The following is a 19,238-nucleotide window of genomic DNA, read 5'->3' as shown; positions in this document are numbered from 1 at the left end:
CTGGTGTGTATGTGAATGTGAGAGAGAGAATGTGATTCAGGGAATGAGAAGCCTGTGCACGTGGAGAGCGAGCATGGAAATGAGAGAGAGAGACTGGTGTGTGTGTATGTGTGTGTAACAGAGAAAGTGATTATGGGAATGAGAAGCCTGTGCATGTGAAGAGAGTGAGCATGGGAGTGAGAACCTGGGTGTGTGTGAGACACAGCATGGGAGGGAGAAGCCTGTGTATGTAAGACAGAACATGGAAGTGGGAAGCCTGTGTATGTGTGTGTATGCATGCATGAGAGAGATCAGGTGACGGGTGTGTGTGTATGTGTATGTGGGAATAAGAAGCCTGTGCATGTGAAGAGTGAGCATGGGAGTGTGTGAGATACAGCACGGGAGTGAGAAGCCTGTATATCTGAAAGAGAACATGGGAGTGGGAAGCCTGTGTGTGTGTATGCATGAGAGAGATCAGGTGACGGGTGTGTGTGTATGTGTGAGAGAGAGAAAGTGATTATGGGAATGAAAAGCCTGTGCAGGTGAAGAGTGGGCATGGGAGTGAGAAACCTGTGTGTGTGTGAGACACAGCATGGGAGTGAGAAGCCTGTATATCTGAAAGAGAACATGAGAGTGGGAAGCCTATGTGTGTGTGTATATGCATGAGAGAGATCAAGTGACTGGTGTGTGTTTGTGTGTATGTGAGAGAGAGAAAGAAAGTGATTATGGGAATAAGAAGCCTGTGCATGTGAAGAGTGAGCATGGGAGTGTGTGAGATACAGCACGGGAGTGAGAAGCCTGTATATCTGAAAGAGAACATGGGAGTGGGAAGCCTGTGTGTGTGTATGCATGAGAGAGATCAGGTGACTGGTGTGTGTGTATGTGTGAGAGAAAGAAAGTGATTATGGGAATGAGAAGCCTGTGCATGTGGAGAGAACAAGCATGGGAGTGAGAGACTGGTGAGTGTATGTGAGAAAGAGAAAGTGATTATGAGAGTGAGAAGCCCATATATGTAAGTGGAACACGGGAGTGGGAAGCCTGTGTGTGTGTGTATGGCATGAGAGAAACTGTTCAGGAAGGTGACTGGTGTGTTTGTCAAAGACTGGGAGATGATTGGTGTGTGAGAGACAGAAACTGGTCATGGGGGCATGACTGGTATGGTGTGTGTGTGTGAGAGACATGGGCCCTAAGGAAGAGGACCATGAGTATAGAGCTTAGCCACTACTGCTGCTTCTGGTGTGTGCTACAGCCTGCATGGAAGAGGAGTAGGACAGCTGCTGGAGGGGGTAAGTAAAGGTGGCTTTTTAAGTTTATTTTTCTTGATTGACTGCCATTTTAATTATTTAATATTATGTGATGTGTCTGCTTTTTTTGAAATATTTTATTGGTGTTTGGAGAATTTTTAATAGTTTTTATGAGTTTTTAATTGTTGGATGTTATTCTGTTCATAGTTGTTGTGAAACATTTATTTTGCTTATTAGTATAGTTTTACAATTATTTCTGTGTGGGGATCTATAGCTGCTTGTTAGTTCTGTTTTCCTAATAAGAGGTGTATTGGTTTTAGGGCCTGATTTTAATATTTATAGTGTTGCCTTTTCATAGATAGGGTTGCTCCTGTTTGAGTGTATTCCATAATACAGGTGTAACTGTGTGTGGATTAGTTTATGTGCATTACTACAGATCCTGGGAGTATGTTAGGTCGGTTCTGTGTCTGTTACAGAGATATTTTACTAGCATGTAAGTGTTTTATCAGTCTTATTTGTTGCGTTTTCTCAAGAGGACATGCATTGGTGATAAACTGCTGTCTTTTCATAAGTAGGGCTATTGAGCCTGAAAGTAGAAGGAGTTTGAGTTGCTGTTACTGAGATGACACCAGAACCAGAATATCTTTTTTGTAGATGAGTTGAATGGGGAATGTCATAATTCTGCTTTACATCCATTATTGTGGATCAGGGGGGTTCCCGTGGATGCAAACTGTACATTTACATCTAGCCCTGTGACGATCATGGGTCAGTGTGTCACGCATGTGAGAACCATCTGTCAGGTGTGTCCCGACAGAAAAAAGGTTGAGAACCACTGTGATAGAGGTCTTTAAAATCATGAGAGGTCTAGATTTGAATCGGTTGTTTACTCTTTCAGATAACGGAAAGACTAGGGGGTACTCCATGAAGTTAGCAAGTAGCACATTTAAAAATAATGGGATACATTTTTTTCACTCAAAGCACAATTAAGCTCTGGAATTTGTTGCCAGAGGATGTGGTTAGTGCAGTTAGTATAACTGGGTTTAAAAAAGATTTGGATAAGTTCTTGGAAGAGAAGTCCATTAACTGCTATTAATCACATTGACATAGGGATTAGCCACTGCTATTACTGGCATCAGTAGCAGGGGATCTAGTGTTTGGGTATTTGCCAGGTACTTGTAGCCTGGATTGGCCACTGTTGGAAACAGGATGCTGGGCTTGATGGACCCTTGGTCTGACCCGGTATGGCAATTTCTTATGTTCTTACCTCTGTGAAGTCAATCATTTCTTTGAGCTCCTTTACATTCCTTTGCAAATTAGTAATGGATCCAGATGTTTCTCTGTGCAGCCGTTTAAATTTGAGAATTAGAGTTCATTTACTTAGCACTTTTCCCATATGTACAAAATGGGAGAAAATCTTTAGTAAATAGGCCCCTTGGGTGGTCCAATCACAAGAAGTGATCTTGCATCTCTAATTCTGAAATTTAAACTGGTGCACAGAGAAATATCTGGAGCCATTACTAATTTGCAAAGGGATGTAAAGGAACAAAAATCAGCTAAGAGTGGAATCTCAATGAAATTAGATTCTCTAGCAATTCATGCAGAGGAACCTAACTCTTAGCTGATTTGTGCTCCTTAGAAATTTTTTAAAACTTTCACAGGGCTGCAACATATTTAGTTTTTTACTCCATGATATAACTGTGTTTTTATTTACCAAGTAAGCTCAGTGCTAGAGAAAGAGAGTTGCACTATAATCTTGTGAAGGGTTGAAATTCACTACAGTCTTAAAAATATAGGTCACAACTGAACAACAGACATTTCAAGGCTTCAATAGAACCTGTTTTGTTAGCATTCTGTCAGAGTATATATCCAATGCTCATTTGGGGAAAGCACATCCACATTGACATGTACCAGGCCCATCCAACAGCTTAGCTTTATAGTTCTAAAATGCCTCCCATCATTGTCCATATTTGTCAGATAGCATTGTTTATAAACAAAGCCTGTAATCATAAATGGCACTGTTCTAACACACCAAAACCAGGCCTTGCAGCCATTAAAGCTCCACACCGAAACCTCAGGCTGGAACAATTCAGTATCACCACACTCTCGATTTGGGATACAAATGATTTGAAAATGTCTTGTCACTTTACTAAGGCCCAAGGTAGTTTGTTAGTTATGTTATTGATCCTCCTCAAAGGTCAGAATCAGGCCTTTATTGAGCACTTGTCTGTGGACTAAGATATTATACCTCTGGAGTACCCATAACTGTTATTTGATGGGTCATGATCACTTGTTCCACTCCCATAGTAGGCTCATCTGTCTGTATCATGGCAGCAGCAGAATGTGGTGTCTCTCTGCCAGTGATATCGCTGCCTTTAAATGAATGGCTCCTTCTTATGCATAGTGCAGCGGCCAGCATAGAGACACATGAAATTATAAATTTTAAGTAACATGTATAAAATAATTCTGCTTAGCACTATACTAAAATGAGATATATGGCCTTTATCTTTTTTTATCTTTATTAAAACATGAATTGCCTAAAATCTCATGGTATAGGCCTACACATCACAAGTGGTTTTGATGGGGTTGAAATTTAGCCAATTATCAGCCTCAAAATATGTAGGGGAGGAAGGAGCTTAAGGATTATATGGCCAATTTATAGCTTTCACGCTAGTACCACATGCTACACTCTTTTGATGAAAATAATTTCCTGGTAAGGTTATATGCTGAGGGAGTTTACTATGGTGAGGACAATTTACAAAGCAATTGATGAGAGCAAAAAGCACTTACCCTGCATTAATCAGCTGTCTGGAAATTACCTTCCTTCAATGCACATAGCACTTTATACGTTGTTCCATAACATGCGTACTTTTAGCCATATTGAGAGGAAGTATTCCAGTGGGCGTGTTTCGGTTGGGGAGGGGAAATAACTTCTGCAGATTACATTTTCAGCAATATGCATGTTATTTTCCCTGCAAAAAGTGCCCACAGAAAAGGCAAGTGCAAATGTCCACGTATACTTTACACTTTGAAATATGACACAGGTACAAAGTCTATGGATTAAATGGACTTTGACTGATGTGGACAGTATGAAAATTGTCCCTTGGTCTACTGGCAGAAGGGTATAGAGTCTTTCACCAATAGGTTTCCAGTTCAAAATGAGATTGGGTTGGCAGTGGTCAAAAGTTGAGTGGTTTATGTGAAATGAGATAGTAGCCTCAAGTCTAGATTTCAAGCACTGAAAACAGTTTTATAAATTGGCACTCTAGGGGGTAGCCTCAGCAGAAAGGTCAATTGCAATAATTGTGCATCTCTTCTCCAAAGGCAGACCATCAAGCAACTTAGAGCTTGTACCATCTGACTACAGTTCTCTGCTCTAAAAAAGGAGTTGGCTGACCTTAGAGAGGAACTGGCTACAATTAAGGGACCTTCCAAAAATACAGAAGATCTTCTTCCACTCTTACAAAAGCCATAAAATCAGAAATAGATGGGTTACAGTGGGCTCTAGTAGGCCAAGATCCATGACATACAGACATATCGTACTCAGCTCATACACATACAAATTGCCTTCACATCATTAGAAACAGATAATTCGTTAAAAGGTGTATTTTGCTTCATAGATGAGCTGAAAAAAAAAAAGACACCCACTGTTCACAGAAATCCTAAGGCATTATTAAAAGATCTCAAAATAGAAAAACCTTTCTCTTGGGGGATTCTGTTATTAAAGGCATTAATCTAGGGACAAACTTGGAAGGTTCTGAAAATATCAGATGCTTACCAGGAATACAAACCAGATTCTTTGTTCTATTATAGAAGAATGGAATTCTGATCCCGAGGTCCATTTGAGAACCAGTGTCCTGGCCATCAATGAAGTCAGTAAAGTACCGAGTGATTTCCAGACTTTAGGGAATGATCTCAAGATCAGGCAAGGACAGTAGAATTGTCAGAAATATTGCCTGTTCATGGTAAGAGAGTTGAAAGGCTAAGTCATATCATCAGCTTTAATAGTTGCCACCCAAAGCAGCAGTGATATGGTTGTATTATGCTTCCTAGAAGGCATAGGGTAACCTGCACAGAGCAGAAGTTGCAACTCTAAATGGGACACAATGGAACTAGGGCTTGGATTCCATGTGGCAATTTGATCTACTTCGGAAAAATGTGCATAAAATCACCGCTGGGCAGACTAGATGGGCCTTTTTGGTTTTTATCTGCCGTTACTTAGTATGTCACTATGACATGCAGACTGAATTAACTACGCACCTACCACTTTTTGAGGAACGCCCTCCAAAGTAGAGACAAGACATATTTGTGTGGCAGTGTGGAAAAGACTGCTTTACCACTGCTTGTGCCATGCTGAATGGTATTACTTTGTAATACCATCAATTTGGTATCTGTCAAAGTACTCAATTCATTAGCAATAGCTAGGGAAAAGTGACTTTTTCCATGATTTGGTCTTTGATACACGAACAACTATGTGCTTCTTCTCTGGCAGTGCTGTAACCCCTTAAAGCCAGAGGGATCAAAATATTAAAAAAATGATGCTGTTAAAATTGGCTCTTAACCACGTAAATCTATCTGGTAAAAAAATCACCCCATAACCCCCTACCGTCTAAAATGTGTCTGCAAAAGTCATTGTGTACACAGATCTAGCTGGACAAAAATGGGGTTGGTACTGGTTATGGCTTTCAAATTTAAGGGGTAATTTAATAAGTTGCATTAGGACTCTATTTGTGCTATAAATAGTGTTTATAACATAGTAAATACCTTAATTGACAGCTAACACAAGGTATTTCAAATACTATGCTTTATCTTTCCCCTGAGAAACCCAGCACAACATAGTAAATAAAACGAGCTGATCTGTATGCAAATATATGCAAACACATTCAAATCAGCTCATAAATAGGTATATCAGATGCAAATCAAATAACTCGACTTGCCTCATAATTCGCAAGTCGCTTTATTTGATTAAAATTTAACTATATCCAGGGAGCATCAGGACCACATTTCATGTCCTGATGCTTCCAGACTCAGGTCTTAAAGGGGTCAGTGCAGCCCAAGAATATCCCCCCACCCCATCGCTTGACAGTGTAAATACTTCTGTTGATTTTATGAGACCTCCCTCTCCCACTCCCCCAGGACTGCTCCCAGAGGCAGCCAAAGTTGTGAAAACTTTTTTTAAAGTTTTCATGTTGCGATGATGGCCTCACCCCCATTCACCAATCCACCCCTTGTGTATTCAAAGTGCTCCCCCACATGGATATTCTTCTCCCCCTTGCATCCTCACTCTAGCCCCTCCTCTGGAACCCCCCACCCCAAATTACTTTTTTCAAGTTCTCTGGGGTCTAATGGTAGTTGGAATATTCTTTAGGTGTCCAACTCTGCCTCATTGGCAAAATGGCTCCAGCCAGCCTCAGGCTAACTTTTGCCCAATCATGTGATGGGGAAAAAGTCATCCAGATACCGGCCGGAGCCATTTGCTAATAGCGTGGTTGGAGCCAGATGTCTAGGGGGTGTTCCGGCTACCACTAGATCCTAGGGAACCTGAAATAAGTGATTTGTGGAGATTCCTTAAGATCGGCTCGGGGTGGGGACAGGGAGAAGAAGGTATTCCAGGGGGAGAAGTTTAATAAACTAGAGGGCAGAGTTCAGGAATGGGAATGGGACTACCACTGCCACATTACTACTTTTTTTAAAAGTTTGACGGGGTAGGAGAGAGGATCTCATGAGATCTGCAGAGGTATTTAAAGGTGTGGGGGGGGGGGGGGGGGGGGGGGAGAGAGAGTCTTGGGGCCATACCTGCCCTTTTAAAAGATAGTAGCCCTGGACAGTGGGAATGCCATAGTGCAGTGTTTCATCAGGTCTGCTAAGCCACAGTAATTTCCCCCACGATATTTTACCATCAGGGCAAATACCTCAGCTTAGTAAATAGACTCCTTAAGCCAGTTAGCACAATATTCAGCACTAATCAGCAAAGTGTGTTTACCTAAGTGCAGCTGCATAAATAGCAGCCTTATATGCATACATTTGTATGGTTAGATTTAACCAGATATTCAATCACAACTTCCGCTGGTTATCTTCAGCTGAGTATCCTGCCCAAGTTTAGTTAGTTCAACGCCTCTTTAAATATCCAACCCACAACAGCTTCTTCATAGCCTCATCGGGACCTAGAGGTCACTTTTGAATGTAATTGGAAGAAAGCCCTGAAGTTGTGCAAAAAAACCCAAAAAACCCTCCTCCACAGGATTTTTTCTGATGGAGAATTTTAACCTAGATGACAATTGGCTCATCTAAATTGATTTCTGCATTTAAATTTACAAAGACTTTATTTGGGTGCTGTTCAGAGTTTTATGGTTTCTCCACAAGAATGCATTGCACTGTATGTAATTTCCTACCAGAATTTTTCATGAAAATTGCTCTCATACTTTCACAGCTTTATATTTGTCATCATATATGAAGAGTGCATTATAAAACTGCTTACCTCAACAGAATTTCACAAATGTTGAACTTTACATGCTTTAAACAGAAAATAGTTCAAATATTGAGAACTTGGGAATCCAAACTCTTAAGAACTTACTTGGGAGAATAATTGCACACCAGGTAAATTGCTTTAGGCCATATCTGTCCCCAGACGTTCATGTTATGACACAAATTAATAGCGCAGCCTATTCTGCTACTTGTTGCCCATACTACCTATGTAATAAACAAATAAGGTGACATTAAAAGTACAATAAACACATGAAGCAAGCCATGATTAGAAAACTATGGAATCACAAAGATCGAATTAGTAAATGCTATATAATTAGATACACTAGGCATAGATTTACACACTGTGGACTTGATTTTCAAAACATACTTTACATGTATATAACTTTGTTTTGGTCACACAAATTGCACTCTGAAAATTAACCCATGGGTTCTGTAGGTAAATGTATGCACAAATCACTTTTTCATGTGTACGTTTACCTACAGTTACATGAGGCATTCTAGGAGATGGGTTTGGGATGGGAAAAAGATTTATATGCATACTTTTGATTTTCAAATACATTCATGTAAATCTCCAAACACAAAGTTACACCGGCTGAGGAGAAGGTGTAACTTCATGCGCATATGTTGACTTGTGTACTGGGGTCATCTGCAAATTTTCAAAGCAGACGTATGTGCTAAAAAACCACTTTGAAAATCAGGTCAAACATCTACAAGAAGAAAGTACCCACAGACTTTAGCCCTAAGTTATAAAATTACCAACCCTATATTTATTCTCAAGAAGAAATTTGTAATCATTCTGAACATCAAAATCTTAGAATAAATATATACATATTAGCAAAGCATTTTATTACCTTATTTGATAGAACAAGTGATGGATAATCCTTTCCCAATATGATTCAAATCATCCAGGTTACAATAACACAAATATCTGGCTCAGTTTCACTTACATAATTAGAGTCAACTTCAGTTCTACATCTCAAAAAGACACAACAGGACAGACTGCCAAACAAACTATCATGCTTGGAGTCTCTATCCAAACAGTTGTGAGATTTTAATGTGTGAAAAGAACTCCATGTTGCACAATTGGAAATCTCCTCTTTGGAGACAGATTTTATATGGTCTACAGACATCACCATGGCCTTGACACTATGAGTCTTGGCATACCCTACCAGATTCAGGCCTGTCTGGGCATAACAGAAGGAGATGCAAGCTGATAGCCAAATAGAAAGAGTGTGATTGATAATGGCAGTTCCAGGTTTATTTGGGTCAAATGCAACAAAACACTGTTTGGACTAAGGGTTTCAGTCTGTTCCAGATAGAAGACCAAGGATCTTTTGCAATACAAACTGTGTAACATTTGTTCCTTGTGGACGTGTGACCTGGGAAAGAATGTTAGGATGATTGACTGGTTAAGATGGTATTCTGACACTATAATAGGCAGGAAAGTATGATAGGTGCACAGAACAACCATATCATGATGATAAGGTGGTTCTATCAATGTCCCTAGAACCTGGAGGTCACTACCCTGCATGCTGAAGTGACCACCACCAAAATATGGCCTTCCAGGCCAGGTACTTCAGCTTATAGGAGTCTAGTGGCTCAAAGGGAGCTTTCATCAGTTGGATCAAAACCATGCTGAGGTCCCATTGCACAGCATTAGGCTTCAACTGAAACAAGCCCAAATAAACCAAACAACTAAAGGCTATACAGAGCTAGGCTTACCTTCTATGTGGTGATGATAAGTGGCAATTGTACTAAGATGAACCCTGAGTTAGTCTTCAGACCATCTCTGAAAGATGCAGAAAATATTCAAGCATTTTTTTATGGAGCAGGAAAAAGAATCTAGTGCCTTTCCCTCACACTAGAAAGTGAACCTTCACTATTTCAAACCATAGGATTTCCTCATGGAATAATTCCTAGAAGCCAGAAGAATGTGAGACACATCCTTAGATAAGTTCAGGGAATACAATGCTACCCTCTCAACATTTAGGCTGTGAGGGATAGGAAACTGATATTGGGATGATCAACATTCCTCGATTCTAAGTGGTAAGAGATGGAGAATTCCCCAACTTGATTGGATTCCTGATTGATATCCCCCACTAGAGTAGAAACCAAATCTCTCTTGGCCAATAGGGGGCTATGAGAATCATGGCCCCCTGGTCTTTTATGAGTTTTAGCAGGGTTCTAGTCACCAAAGGACTTGGAAGATAAGCACAGAGAAGACCCTATCCCTAATCTAGGGAGAAGGCATCTGAGGCTAGATGTTCATGGAGCCATTGGAGCCATTGGTCAGCCCCTGTCACATGGTAGGAGCACAAGATGGCACCAGCCATCCATCTCTCCTATCATGTGTCAGGGGCTGACCAATGGCACCGGTAGCCCCTGTGACATAGAAGGTCAAAGGCTATCGGCGCCATTTTGAATACCGGCAACCGAGGGTGTGAGTGCAGGAGATGGCTCCCGGACCCCCCGCTAGACCACCAGGGACTTTTGGTAAGTCTTGGGGGGGTCAGGAGCGTGGGGGATTCTACTTAATTCAATTTTATCAGGGAAACGAATAAAAATTAACGCATGTACGTATCGGGGGCCCCCCTTGCCGAATGCAACGTATCTGCCCCCCGATGAATACGAATCCAGAATGCAATGTATAGCGTCCCTTTGCACATCCTTACTACCTGATTGTCTGGATGAGGACAATTTTGTTGGCTAACCAATCTTTGAAAGCCCTTAGAGCATATTATATAACCCTAAATGCCAGGAAATTTATCTGATGAAGTTTTCCCTGAGCAGACTGTGATCTCTAATGCAAATTTTCTTTAGAGGAGCTCCCCAGCCCAGTTTGAATCCATCCATAGTGAGGAAAATTTGCACTGGAGGAATTAGAAAGATATTGGTTTGGACAGATTGGATCAAATCTACTTCAAGGACAGGGAGTCCCTGAGTTTCTGTGTGAAAGATGCTGTCCTGGTAACTTTGTGTGGCCTGAATTCACTTAATCTTAGGTCCACTGAGTTTATCTCATTTTAACATGTGCCACAGGAGTGACATGTACTGTTGATGACAAAAGGACCAACAACCTCAATATAACCCATGCTGATGTCTGCTGAATCATTCTTAATCCCTTCTCCTGAGTCTAAGAGAGCTCCTATAAATTTCAATAGAAATGACAAGCTCAAATCAGACTTGAGGTAATTTATGATGAACCCTAGCAACTCCAGTACCTGGTTTTGCTCATTGATTCTGCAGCATCTCTTTGAGATGTTCTCTTGACCAGTCAATCATCCAAGTAGTAAGTACATGCAACCTCAAACTGTACAGATAAGTAGCCTCTACCACAAGACATTTTGCTAACATCTGTGGTACTGACGCTAGACTAAATGTCAGTATGTAATATTGAAGGTAGAGTTTACATGCTACTATTATGAGATATTTCCTATCATCTGAAAATATCTCTATATGGTTGTAAGCATCCTTTAGATCCAGGGAGCATAGCCAGTCCCCTTTATACAGAAAAGGTGCCAAGGGAAATTATCTTGAATTTCTTCTTTACTAGGAATTTGTTCAAAGCCCTAAGGTCCAGAATGGGACAGAGTCTTCCTGTTCTCTTTGGCATCAGGAAATACTTGGGAGTAAAAACTCCGCCCTCTTTCCCCACATGGAATGGGTTCAACTGCATTTTCTTCTATGAGTGAGGAGAGCTCCATTTGTAGCAATTTTAATTATGGGAAGCAGTCGAAGAGCTTCTCAGTGGGCAATTTAATAGATTTCCCAATAGATGCAATCTGTATCCACTCTTGGCAAGTGTATGAGGTTACTTTGGGCCATTGCTTTATGTTAAACTTCAGCCTTCCTTAACAGAAAGGTCCTCCATACTAGGATCCTGGCTATGCACTCCTATATCCAGTCAAAACCCCATCCCAGGTTTTGGCTGGGATGCTGGATGTGGCTTTAAGGTTCTCTATTGTCTGGGATAAGAACGAGGTTCCAGCTATCCCAGCAGCCCACTCAAATACCTTAAGATGAGGAGGGTGGGTTTGGAATAGCACTGGAGAAGGTCTGAAGTGTAATACAATTGTCTTTCATTTAAGCTATCAATTCCTTGACCTCATATCCAAAGAGTCTCTCCCCATTGAAAAGCACATCAGTGAGACTCTCCAGGGGAACCTGACTTAGGTCTGAGGCCCACAGCCTTGTGAGTCTGGGGTCACCAATATTCACTGCAGTGTCTCTCAATGTGTTACGCTTGAGCAATGGTCCGGTGTCTTGAACACCACCCAGAAGGGTGGCTCCAGGTGGAGAGAGACAGGGGTAACTGGAAGGTCTCTGATGATGGCTGAGAGAGAAGTGTTGCGGCAGGAGTGTATGGAGCTGGGTGATGGCTGGTAAATGGAGCAGAGTACTTGCTGGGACAAAGTCCAAGTCCAGGCAGGGTCTAGGCAGGCGGCAGACGAACAGTGTCAAAGTCCAGGCTGGGTCAGGGCAGGCGGCAGGCAACCAGTGTCGAAGTCCAGGCTGGGTCAGGGCAGGCGGCAGGCAAACAGTGTCACAGTCTAGGCTGGGTCAGGGCAGGCGGCAGGCAAGCAGAGTCAGAGTCCAGGCAGGGTCAAGGAACCTTATAGCAAGGCAGAGAGCCCGAAAGCCACACACACACACAGCAAGGCAGAGACAAGGAACCTTATAGTAAGTCAGAGAGCCCGAAGGCCACACACACACAGCAAGGCAGAGACAAGGAACCTTATAGTAAGGCAGAGAGCCCGAAGGCCACACACACACATGGCAGGGCAGAGGGCCCGAAGGCCACACACACACGGCAGGGCAGAGGGCCCGCAGGCCACACACACTCTGCAGGGCAGAGGGCCCGAAGGCCACACGCACAGCAAGGCAAGACAGGGCAGAAGGCCCGAAGGCCACATGCACAGCAAGGCAAGGCAGGGCAGTAGGCTTGAAGGCCACACGCACAGCAAGGCAAGGCAGGGCAGAAGGCCCGAAGGCCACACGCACAGCAAAGCAAGGCAGGGCAGTAGGCCCGAAGGCCACACACACAGCAAGGCAAGACAGAAGGCCCGAAGGCCACACGCACAGCAAGGCAAGGCAGGGCAGTAGGCCCGAAGGCCACACGCACAGCAAGGCAAGGCAAGACAGAAGGCCCGAAGGCCACACACAAGGCAAGGCAAGGCAAGACAAGACAGAAGGCCCGAAGGCCACACGCACAGCAAGGCAAAGCAGGGCAGAAGGCCAGAAGGCCACACGCACAGCAAGGCTAGGCGAGGCAGAAGGCCACACACACAGCAAGGCAAGGGCAGGAAGCCCAAGAGAGCTTGATGCCGAAGAACCGAGAGAACTGCCAGGCAGGGTTATAAGGGGAAGTTCAGAACATAGAGAAAACAAGGAAGATGGACTGGGCCAGTCAGGAGAGCCTGCTCTAGAAGGACCCCTGCTGGTGAGGCGGATGCATAGCAGCCATAGCTGTAACACAATGTTATCTCAAAACCATTACAGGTTGACAGGACCATGAGTTTTTCACACTCAGTCTCTTTGTACACTACTGACTACAGGCATCATGCTGCTCCTGAGGGAGCTACTCTGATAAAACTTTCTTGACCTTAGGAATGCTTTGCATATATGGACTCATAAAGAGCTGGTAAGGAGCTATATGGGTATTGAGCACAGTTCCCTCGTAAACCTTTCTTCCAGTAAGATCAAAAGTCCAGGAATCCCTTCCCAGGTGTACAAAGGATGGATTCTAGGCCTCTTGGCCTTTTTGAAAGTGAATTCAACCACAAACGACTGATGTGGCAGTTGCTATTTCTTGAATCTGAGAGCCTTGTGGAAATAATATATTATGTCTGCCTTCTTATTCACTGGAGACAAAAAGAGAGGGTTCTCTGACCTTCTCATGTGCATCTCCTGAAGAATTTCTTGGACAGGCACTACCGCAAAACCTTTGGGGGATCCATAATCTGGAAGATGTCAAGCATTATGGCCATGGACCCTTCCTCTTTCTTCAAACTAAATGTAATAGTCTCTACCGTTCTCCAAACAAAGTTGGCAAAGAAGTCCTCTGGAGGAGAACTTCTCCTTTCCTATGAAAGAAAGAGTTATGAGGGGAGACTTTTTGACCCCTCATAATCACAGAAGTCTATAGAGCCAAAACCATGCCTCAGAAATATACCAAGACTGAGCCAGACTAGTAATTTGCTAGTATATGCTGAGTCTGCATCCAGCTAGCAGACAAGGCCTTGCTGAGGATTATACCTGCATGTCGCTTTGGGGTCTAGTCCCCAAAGAAATTTTGCATCTCAGTGGAGATTCCTCACCAAATGCACTGGAATTTAGCACTGGTGGGGTAGTACTTAATTTTGATGCCTTTCCAGTATCCAGCATCTGAGCTCCTCTAATGGATGTCTTAAGAGTCTCCAGCAAGGGTTGAATATCAGCCTGTAAAGACACTGATGCCATTGATGCTGATACACCGATGCTTGATATATTATGATCCAAGGTCTCCTGTATCTTTTCATCAAGTTCCTCCTCAAAAAGTACTGATGTTGGGGGATACAAGATGACAGATCCAAGATGACAGATCAATAGCTGATGTGTATGAACCCCCTCGGGTGTTTTTTTCCTTATTTTCACTGTCTGCTTAACTCGTTATCACCTTTGATCCCAGAATCCCGCTGTAGCACAAACCTCCCTTGCATCATGGGGAGTGCCACTGGATAATGATACCAGCACAATGCTTTCAATGTGGAGTGGTGAGGTAGGCACAGCAGAAGTGAATGGTGTGGTCATCTCCGAGTTCTAGGGCAGGATGCTTACTAAAAATGAAGGATGGGGAGGACAGATAGGCCCAGCGTTTTAACATCGAGCTATTCTTCAAAATTACAGCTGTCTCTGAGCATGGTGAGACCAGTTTGTTTTTCTTTTGAATCTATTTTGGAAGCCATTGTGGATCTGGGTAAATCTATTTCAGGGCAACTATCCTCTTTGGTAAAGAATTATATGGACTTGGATAATTGAGTACAAGCTCTGGAAAACTCTTCCTTAATCTGGGAGAGGAAATCTCGTCAATGAGAATTGATATGATTCAAGTTAAGCAAGATCAAAAGACAATTAATAAGGAAAATGCATATTTCTCTTACGTCTCCTCTTTAACCAAACCATCTCCTCCTACTATCCCAGTCCACCAAGCTCTCAACAAAGCAAACGAACTAGCCAACTACTTCAAGACAAAAATTACCAACCTTACCCAATCAATCACATCCAACAGCCTTACCCTAACACACCATCTCACAGTCTTGCCGCAACTAAACACAAGCATGGATTCATTTGAGCTCACTTCTTCACTGGAGATTGAAAACACACTCAAAAAACTCAAACCTTCCTCCCACCCATCAGACCCATTACCAACAAATCTCCTCATCGCCATACCAAACACCATCTCAAAACCAATTGCAGAAATTATCAACACATCCCTTTCTCAAGGTTTAGTTCCTAACCAGTTAAAATTAGCAATCCTGAAACCATTACTAAAGAAACCAAACGCTTCTCCATCAGACCCAGCTAACTTTAGACCTATCGCAAACTTACCACTCATCGCCAAACTGATGGAAAAAATTGTCAACAAGCAACTGTCAGATTATTTGGAAGATCATAACATTCTATCCCCAGCCCAATATGGCTTCCGAAAACGCCTAAACACCGAATCTCTCTTACTATCTCTCACTGACACTATCCTCGTTAATCTGGAGAAAAAACAATCTTACCTGCTTGTTCTTCTTGATCTTTCTGCTGCGTTTGATACGGTAAAACACTCTACTCTAATAGACCAACTAGCCAACATAGGGATCAAAGGCACAGCTCTCAGATGGTTTCATTCCTTCTTACTGAAAAAACACAACTGTCCAAAGAGATGGAATCTTAAACAAATAAATTTCTATATACCATCACTTTAACACGGCAAGATTTACTGTAGCCTAAATAATTGTAAACAAAGAGACCTCATACAAATGTGGCCGGGTTACCATGTGCAGTGCCCAGGACGCCACTCAGGTTATACGGTGATACCTTTCGAAATGTACCGTCATCAATGTTTAAATCATCGGTCTCTTTGCTAAAAGGTTCAGGTCAGGACAACTTGTGTCAGTTTACCAGCAAACGTAAGGCAGTGGCAAAAGATTCTCATAACGTTTTACTTATCGTGGTGTTGGTAGCATTTGTGGCGGGATGTGCAGTAAGGATATGAATGTTGGCACTGGCCCGACACGGCTCGTGTTTCTTGCACCAGCTTCCTCAGGGGCCTCACAATGCCAATAGATTCCAAGCACTGCCGCTCTGCTCTGCTACTGGGCTGCAGATCCTGTCAGGGCTGCCTGACAGGATCTGCAGCCCAGTAGCAGAGCAGAGCGGCAGTGCTTGGAATCTATTGGCATTGTGAGGCCCCTGAGGAAGCTGGTGCAAGAAACACGAGCCGTGTCGGGCCAGTGCCAACATTCATATCCTTACTGCACATCCCGCCACAAATGCTACCAACACCACGATAAGTAAAACGTTATGAGAATCTTTTGCCACTGCCTTACGTTTGCTGGTAAACTGACACAAGTTGTCCTTACCTGAACCTTTTAGCAAAGAGACCGATGATTTAAACATTGATGACGGTACATTTCGAAAGGTATCACCGTATAACCTGAGTGGCGTCCTGGGCACTGCACATGGTAACCCGGCCACATTTGTATGAGGTCTCTTTGTTTACAATTATTTAGGCTACAGTAAATCTTGCCGTGTTAAAGTGATGGTATATAGAAATTTATTCATTCCTTCTTAAGCAACAGATTCTACAAAGTCAGGATAAACAACAAAGAATCGAATCCAATCCTTACAGAGCAAGGAGTCCCGCAAGGATCCTCACTTTCACCCACCCTCTTCAATATCTACCTCCTCCCTCTCTGCCATCTACTCTCATACCTCAAGCTTACCCATTACCTCTATGCAGATGACATACAAATCCTTCTTCCGATTACAGAATCCCTTCAAAAAACTATCACTTACTGGAACGAATGCCTACAGCCTATCAAAAACTTACTCTCAAGCCTCAACTTAGTATTGAATGCTAATAAAACCGAAATGCTCATTGTCTCCCAGGATCCACGCACAATCTCTTCCAGCCTCTCTCTACCAAACGCAAATAACACATTCTCACCTGACGTCAGAGACCTTGGAGCATGGCTTGACAATCATCTAAACCTAAAAAAGTTCGTAAACAATACCACAAAGGACTGCTTTTACAAACTGCAAGTCCTCAAAAAACTTAAACCCCTCCTTTACTTCTCCGACTTCAGGCTAGTACTACAATCCATCATTCTTTCTAAGCTCGACTATTGCAACTCCCTGCTTCTAGGTATTCCCACCAACACCATCAAACCATTACAGATGGTGCAGAATTCAGCGGCTAGAATTCTAACAAGCACTAACAAAAAAGATCATATCACCCCAATCCTTCGTAACCTACATTGGCTTCCCATTAAACAAAGGATACTCTATAAGGTACTCACTATCATCCACAAAGCGACAAACAAACTAGCTCCCATCACATTAAGCTCTCAACTCCAACCGCACACTTCTTCCAGACCAATCAGAAGCGCATACAGAGGAACACTGCATGCTTCGCAAATAAAATCTTCATTGAGCAAACGAGCGCTATCTTCAGCAGGCCCCCACCAATGGAACACGCTTCCCCCAGATCTAAGACTAGAACCTAGTCATCAAGAATTCAAAAAAAGACTGAAGACCTTTCTATTCCAACAAGCCTTCCCAGACGCTTAATTCTACTTAGACGGACAGACATCCTAAATATTAGGTATCCCCTAATTATGGACACCGTACCAAGTCCTACTTTTAAGACTCTGCAACTGGACAACTATCTTTGAGTTCGTAAATTCATTTTATTTTATATATATATTTGGCATTGTTAATATGCCTTTATTTCTACGTTAAATAGTTATACTGCTTATATTAAATAATATAATTTTTTGTTTATTACCAGTTCAACTATAATATTTATTTATCACTATGTTAAATTGTCATCCAGTTATATTGTTCCATATGTTCTACGGTTCTATGTAAAGCTCCGCTCTCTGTTGGGCAGTTCATTGTTTTTATGTAAACCGGAATGATTTGTAGTCCCTACAAGAACTTCGGTATATAAAAATTAAAAATAAATAAATAAATTTAGCCTCTAAAATAGAATATGCAATGAGGAATAAAAACCTTAGGTTCATCAATTTTCTAAACTGCCATCAATATCTCCAAGAGAAATGTTTAAGAGATATTTAACGGAAATATTGCACATTCATGAGAATACTATTCCTCCTGTTTTAGAAATTTACTATCTTCCCCCATTTAAAAGGAGGTCTGAATAATTAAATGGGAATATTCAAGCAATTCATTAATCTCTACTGAAGGACCCTGTCTGGATGTTTCTGCTTTGCTTGAGACTTCAGATCAAGAAATGACTATTCCAGCCACATTGATTTTATCTTTGGCTCTAGAACTCGACAAGGACTGGCTATTAAGTTTTTTCTTCCATCATTACTCTGAGACCTTTTTAAAGCTTAAAGTATTTCCTGATGTCTCAAAACAGACTCAGAAAAAATGAAAGCAATTTCTTCTCATGTATTCTAAGGTTCAACAACTGGGGGGAATTTTCTTTCTTAAATTTCCCTGTGAATGTCTGATCAAGTATTGAGATGTTTCTTATGTTTTTTATGACCCCCTTCAATTGACTCAATTTCTATGAGACAAAGTAGATATTTCCAATCCTTCTGAAACACCCCAACCTTAAAATTTCAGTAATGCTGTGTCCTATTTGGATATATGGCTGCCATAACTATTGATTACTTTTCTTATCTATATATTTTTTTCCCTTGGATTGTATATTGTATCCCCAATATTTGAGGACTTAGATGGGAAATTGATTGATTGTAATAATTTTTAGTTTTGAGCTCTTATGTTCACGTGTGTCTTCAACTCTTATTTGCTATTTCAAGATTTTGTATTGATTTTTATGTTTTCAAAATTGATAAATTAAAAAAAGTGGTGATGCCAATAGCTCCTGGGATGCAGAAGGAGAGGCCACATCTTCCTGGGTCACTTGAGGAAGATTGGTGATTGGCATCTGCACCCCTGGAAGCTGTCTCATCTCCTAAGAATGTCCTGAGCTGTTGTCTCTATGGAAATGCTTCATGGTAGCAGCCAGAGCGTCCACATTTACATCATCTTGCACCACTGACAATTGATGCAAATGCTCCTTGGCCTTCACCTGATGCATGTCATCAGAACTCCTCAATGCCAGTACCAAAAAGGCAGAACCTTGTGCTTTGGGTTGGAAAAGCTGGACAATGGCCTACCATCCTAATCCAAATGGGTGCTTGATATTGAGGAGGGGCAAGCAATGCCTTCCCGATGCTGATGTACCAACAGTGGTCAGTGCAGCTCCTGGGTCCCTCAATGCCGATGCCACTGATGTCAATGACCCAG

General features: G+C 42.1%; 1 protein-coding gene across 2 annotated transcripts in view; it reads right to left on the bottom strand.

The window, feature by feature from the left end:
- CRISPLD1 (cysteine rich secretory protein LCCL domain containing 1) overlaps nucleotides 1–19,238 on the bottom strand; it is a 198,643-nt gene that overhangs the window by 125,247 nt on the left and 54,158 nt on the right. For both annotated transcript variants that reach the window (XR_003854848.1, XM_029591502.1), the window contains exon 5: nucleotides 7,795–7,910. Coding sequence is in view for 1 of the 2 variants with exons in the window: in XM_029591502.1 (XP_029447362.1) it covers nucleotides 7,795–7,910 (116 nt within the window). In the remaining variant the exon portion in view is untranslated. The remainder of the gene's footprint in view (nucleotides 1–7,794; nucleotides 7,911–19,238) is intronic.

Source organism: Rhinatrema bivittatum, chromosome 2 (genome assembly GCF_901001135.1).
Source record: "Rhinatrema bivittatum chromosome 2, aRhiBiv1.1, whole genome shotgun sequence".
Taxonomy (NCBI): Eukaryota; Metazoa; Chordata; class Amphibia; order Gymnophiona; family Rhinatrematidae; genus Rhinatrema; species Rhinatrema bivittatum.
Note: the sequence above shows the minus strand (reverse complement) of the source record. Positions and strands in the feature narration are given on the sequence as shown.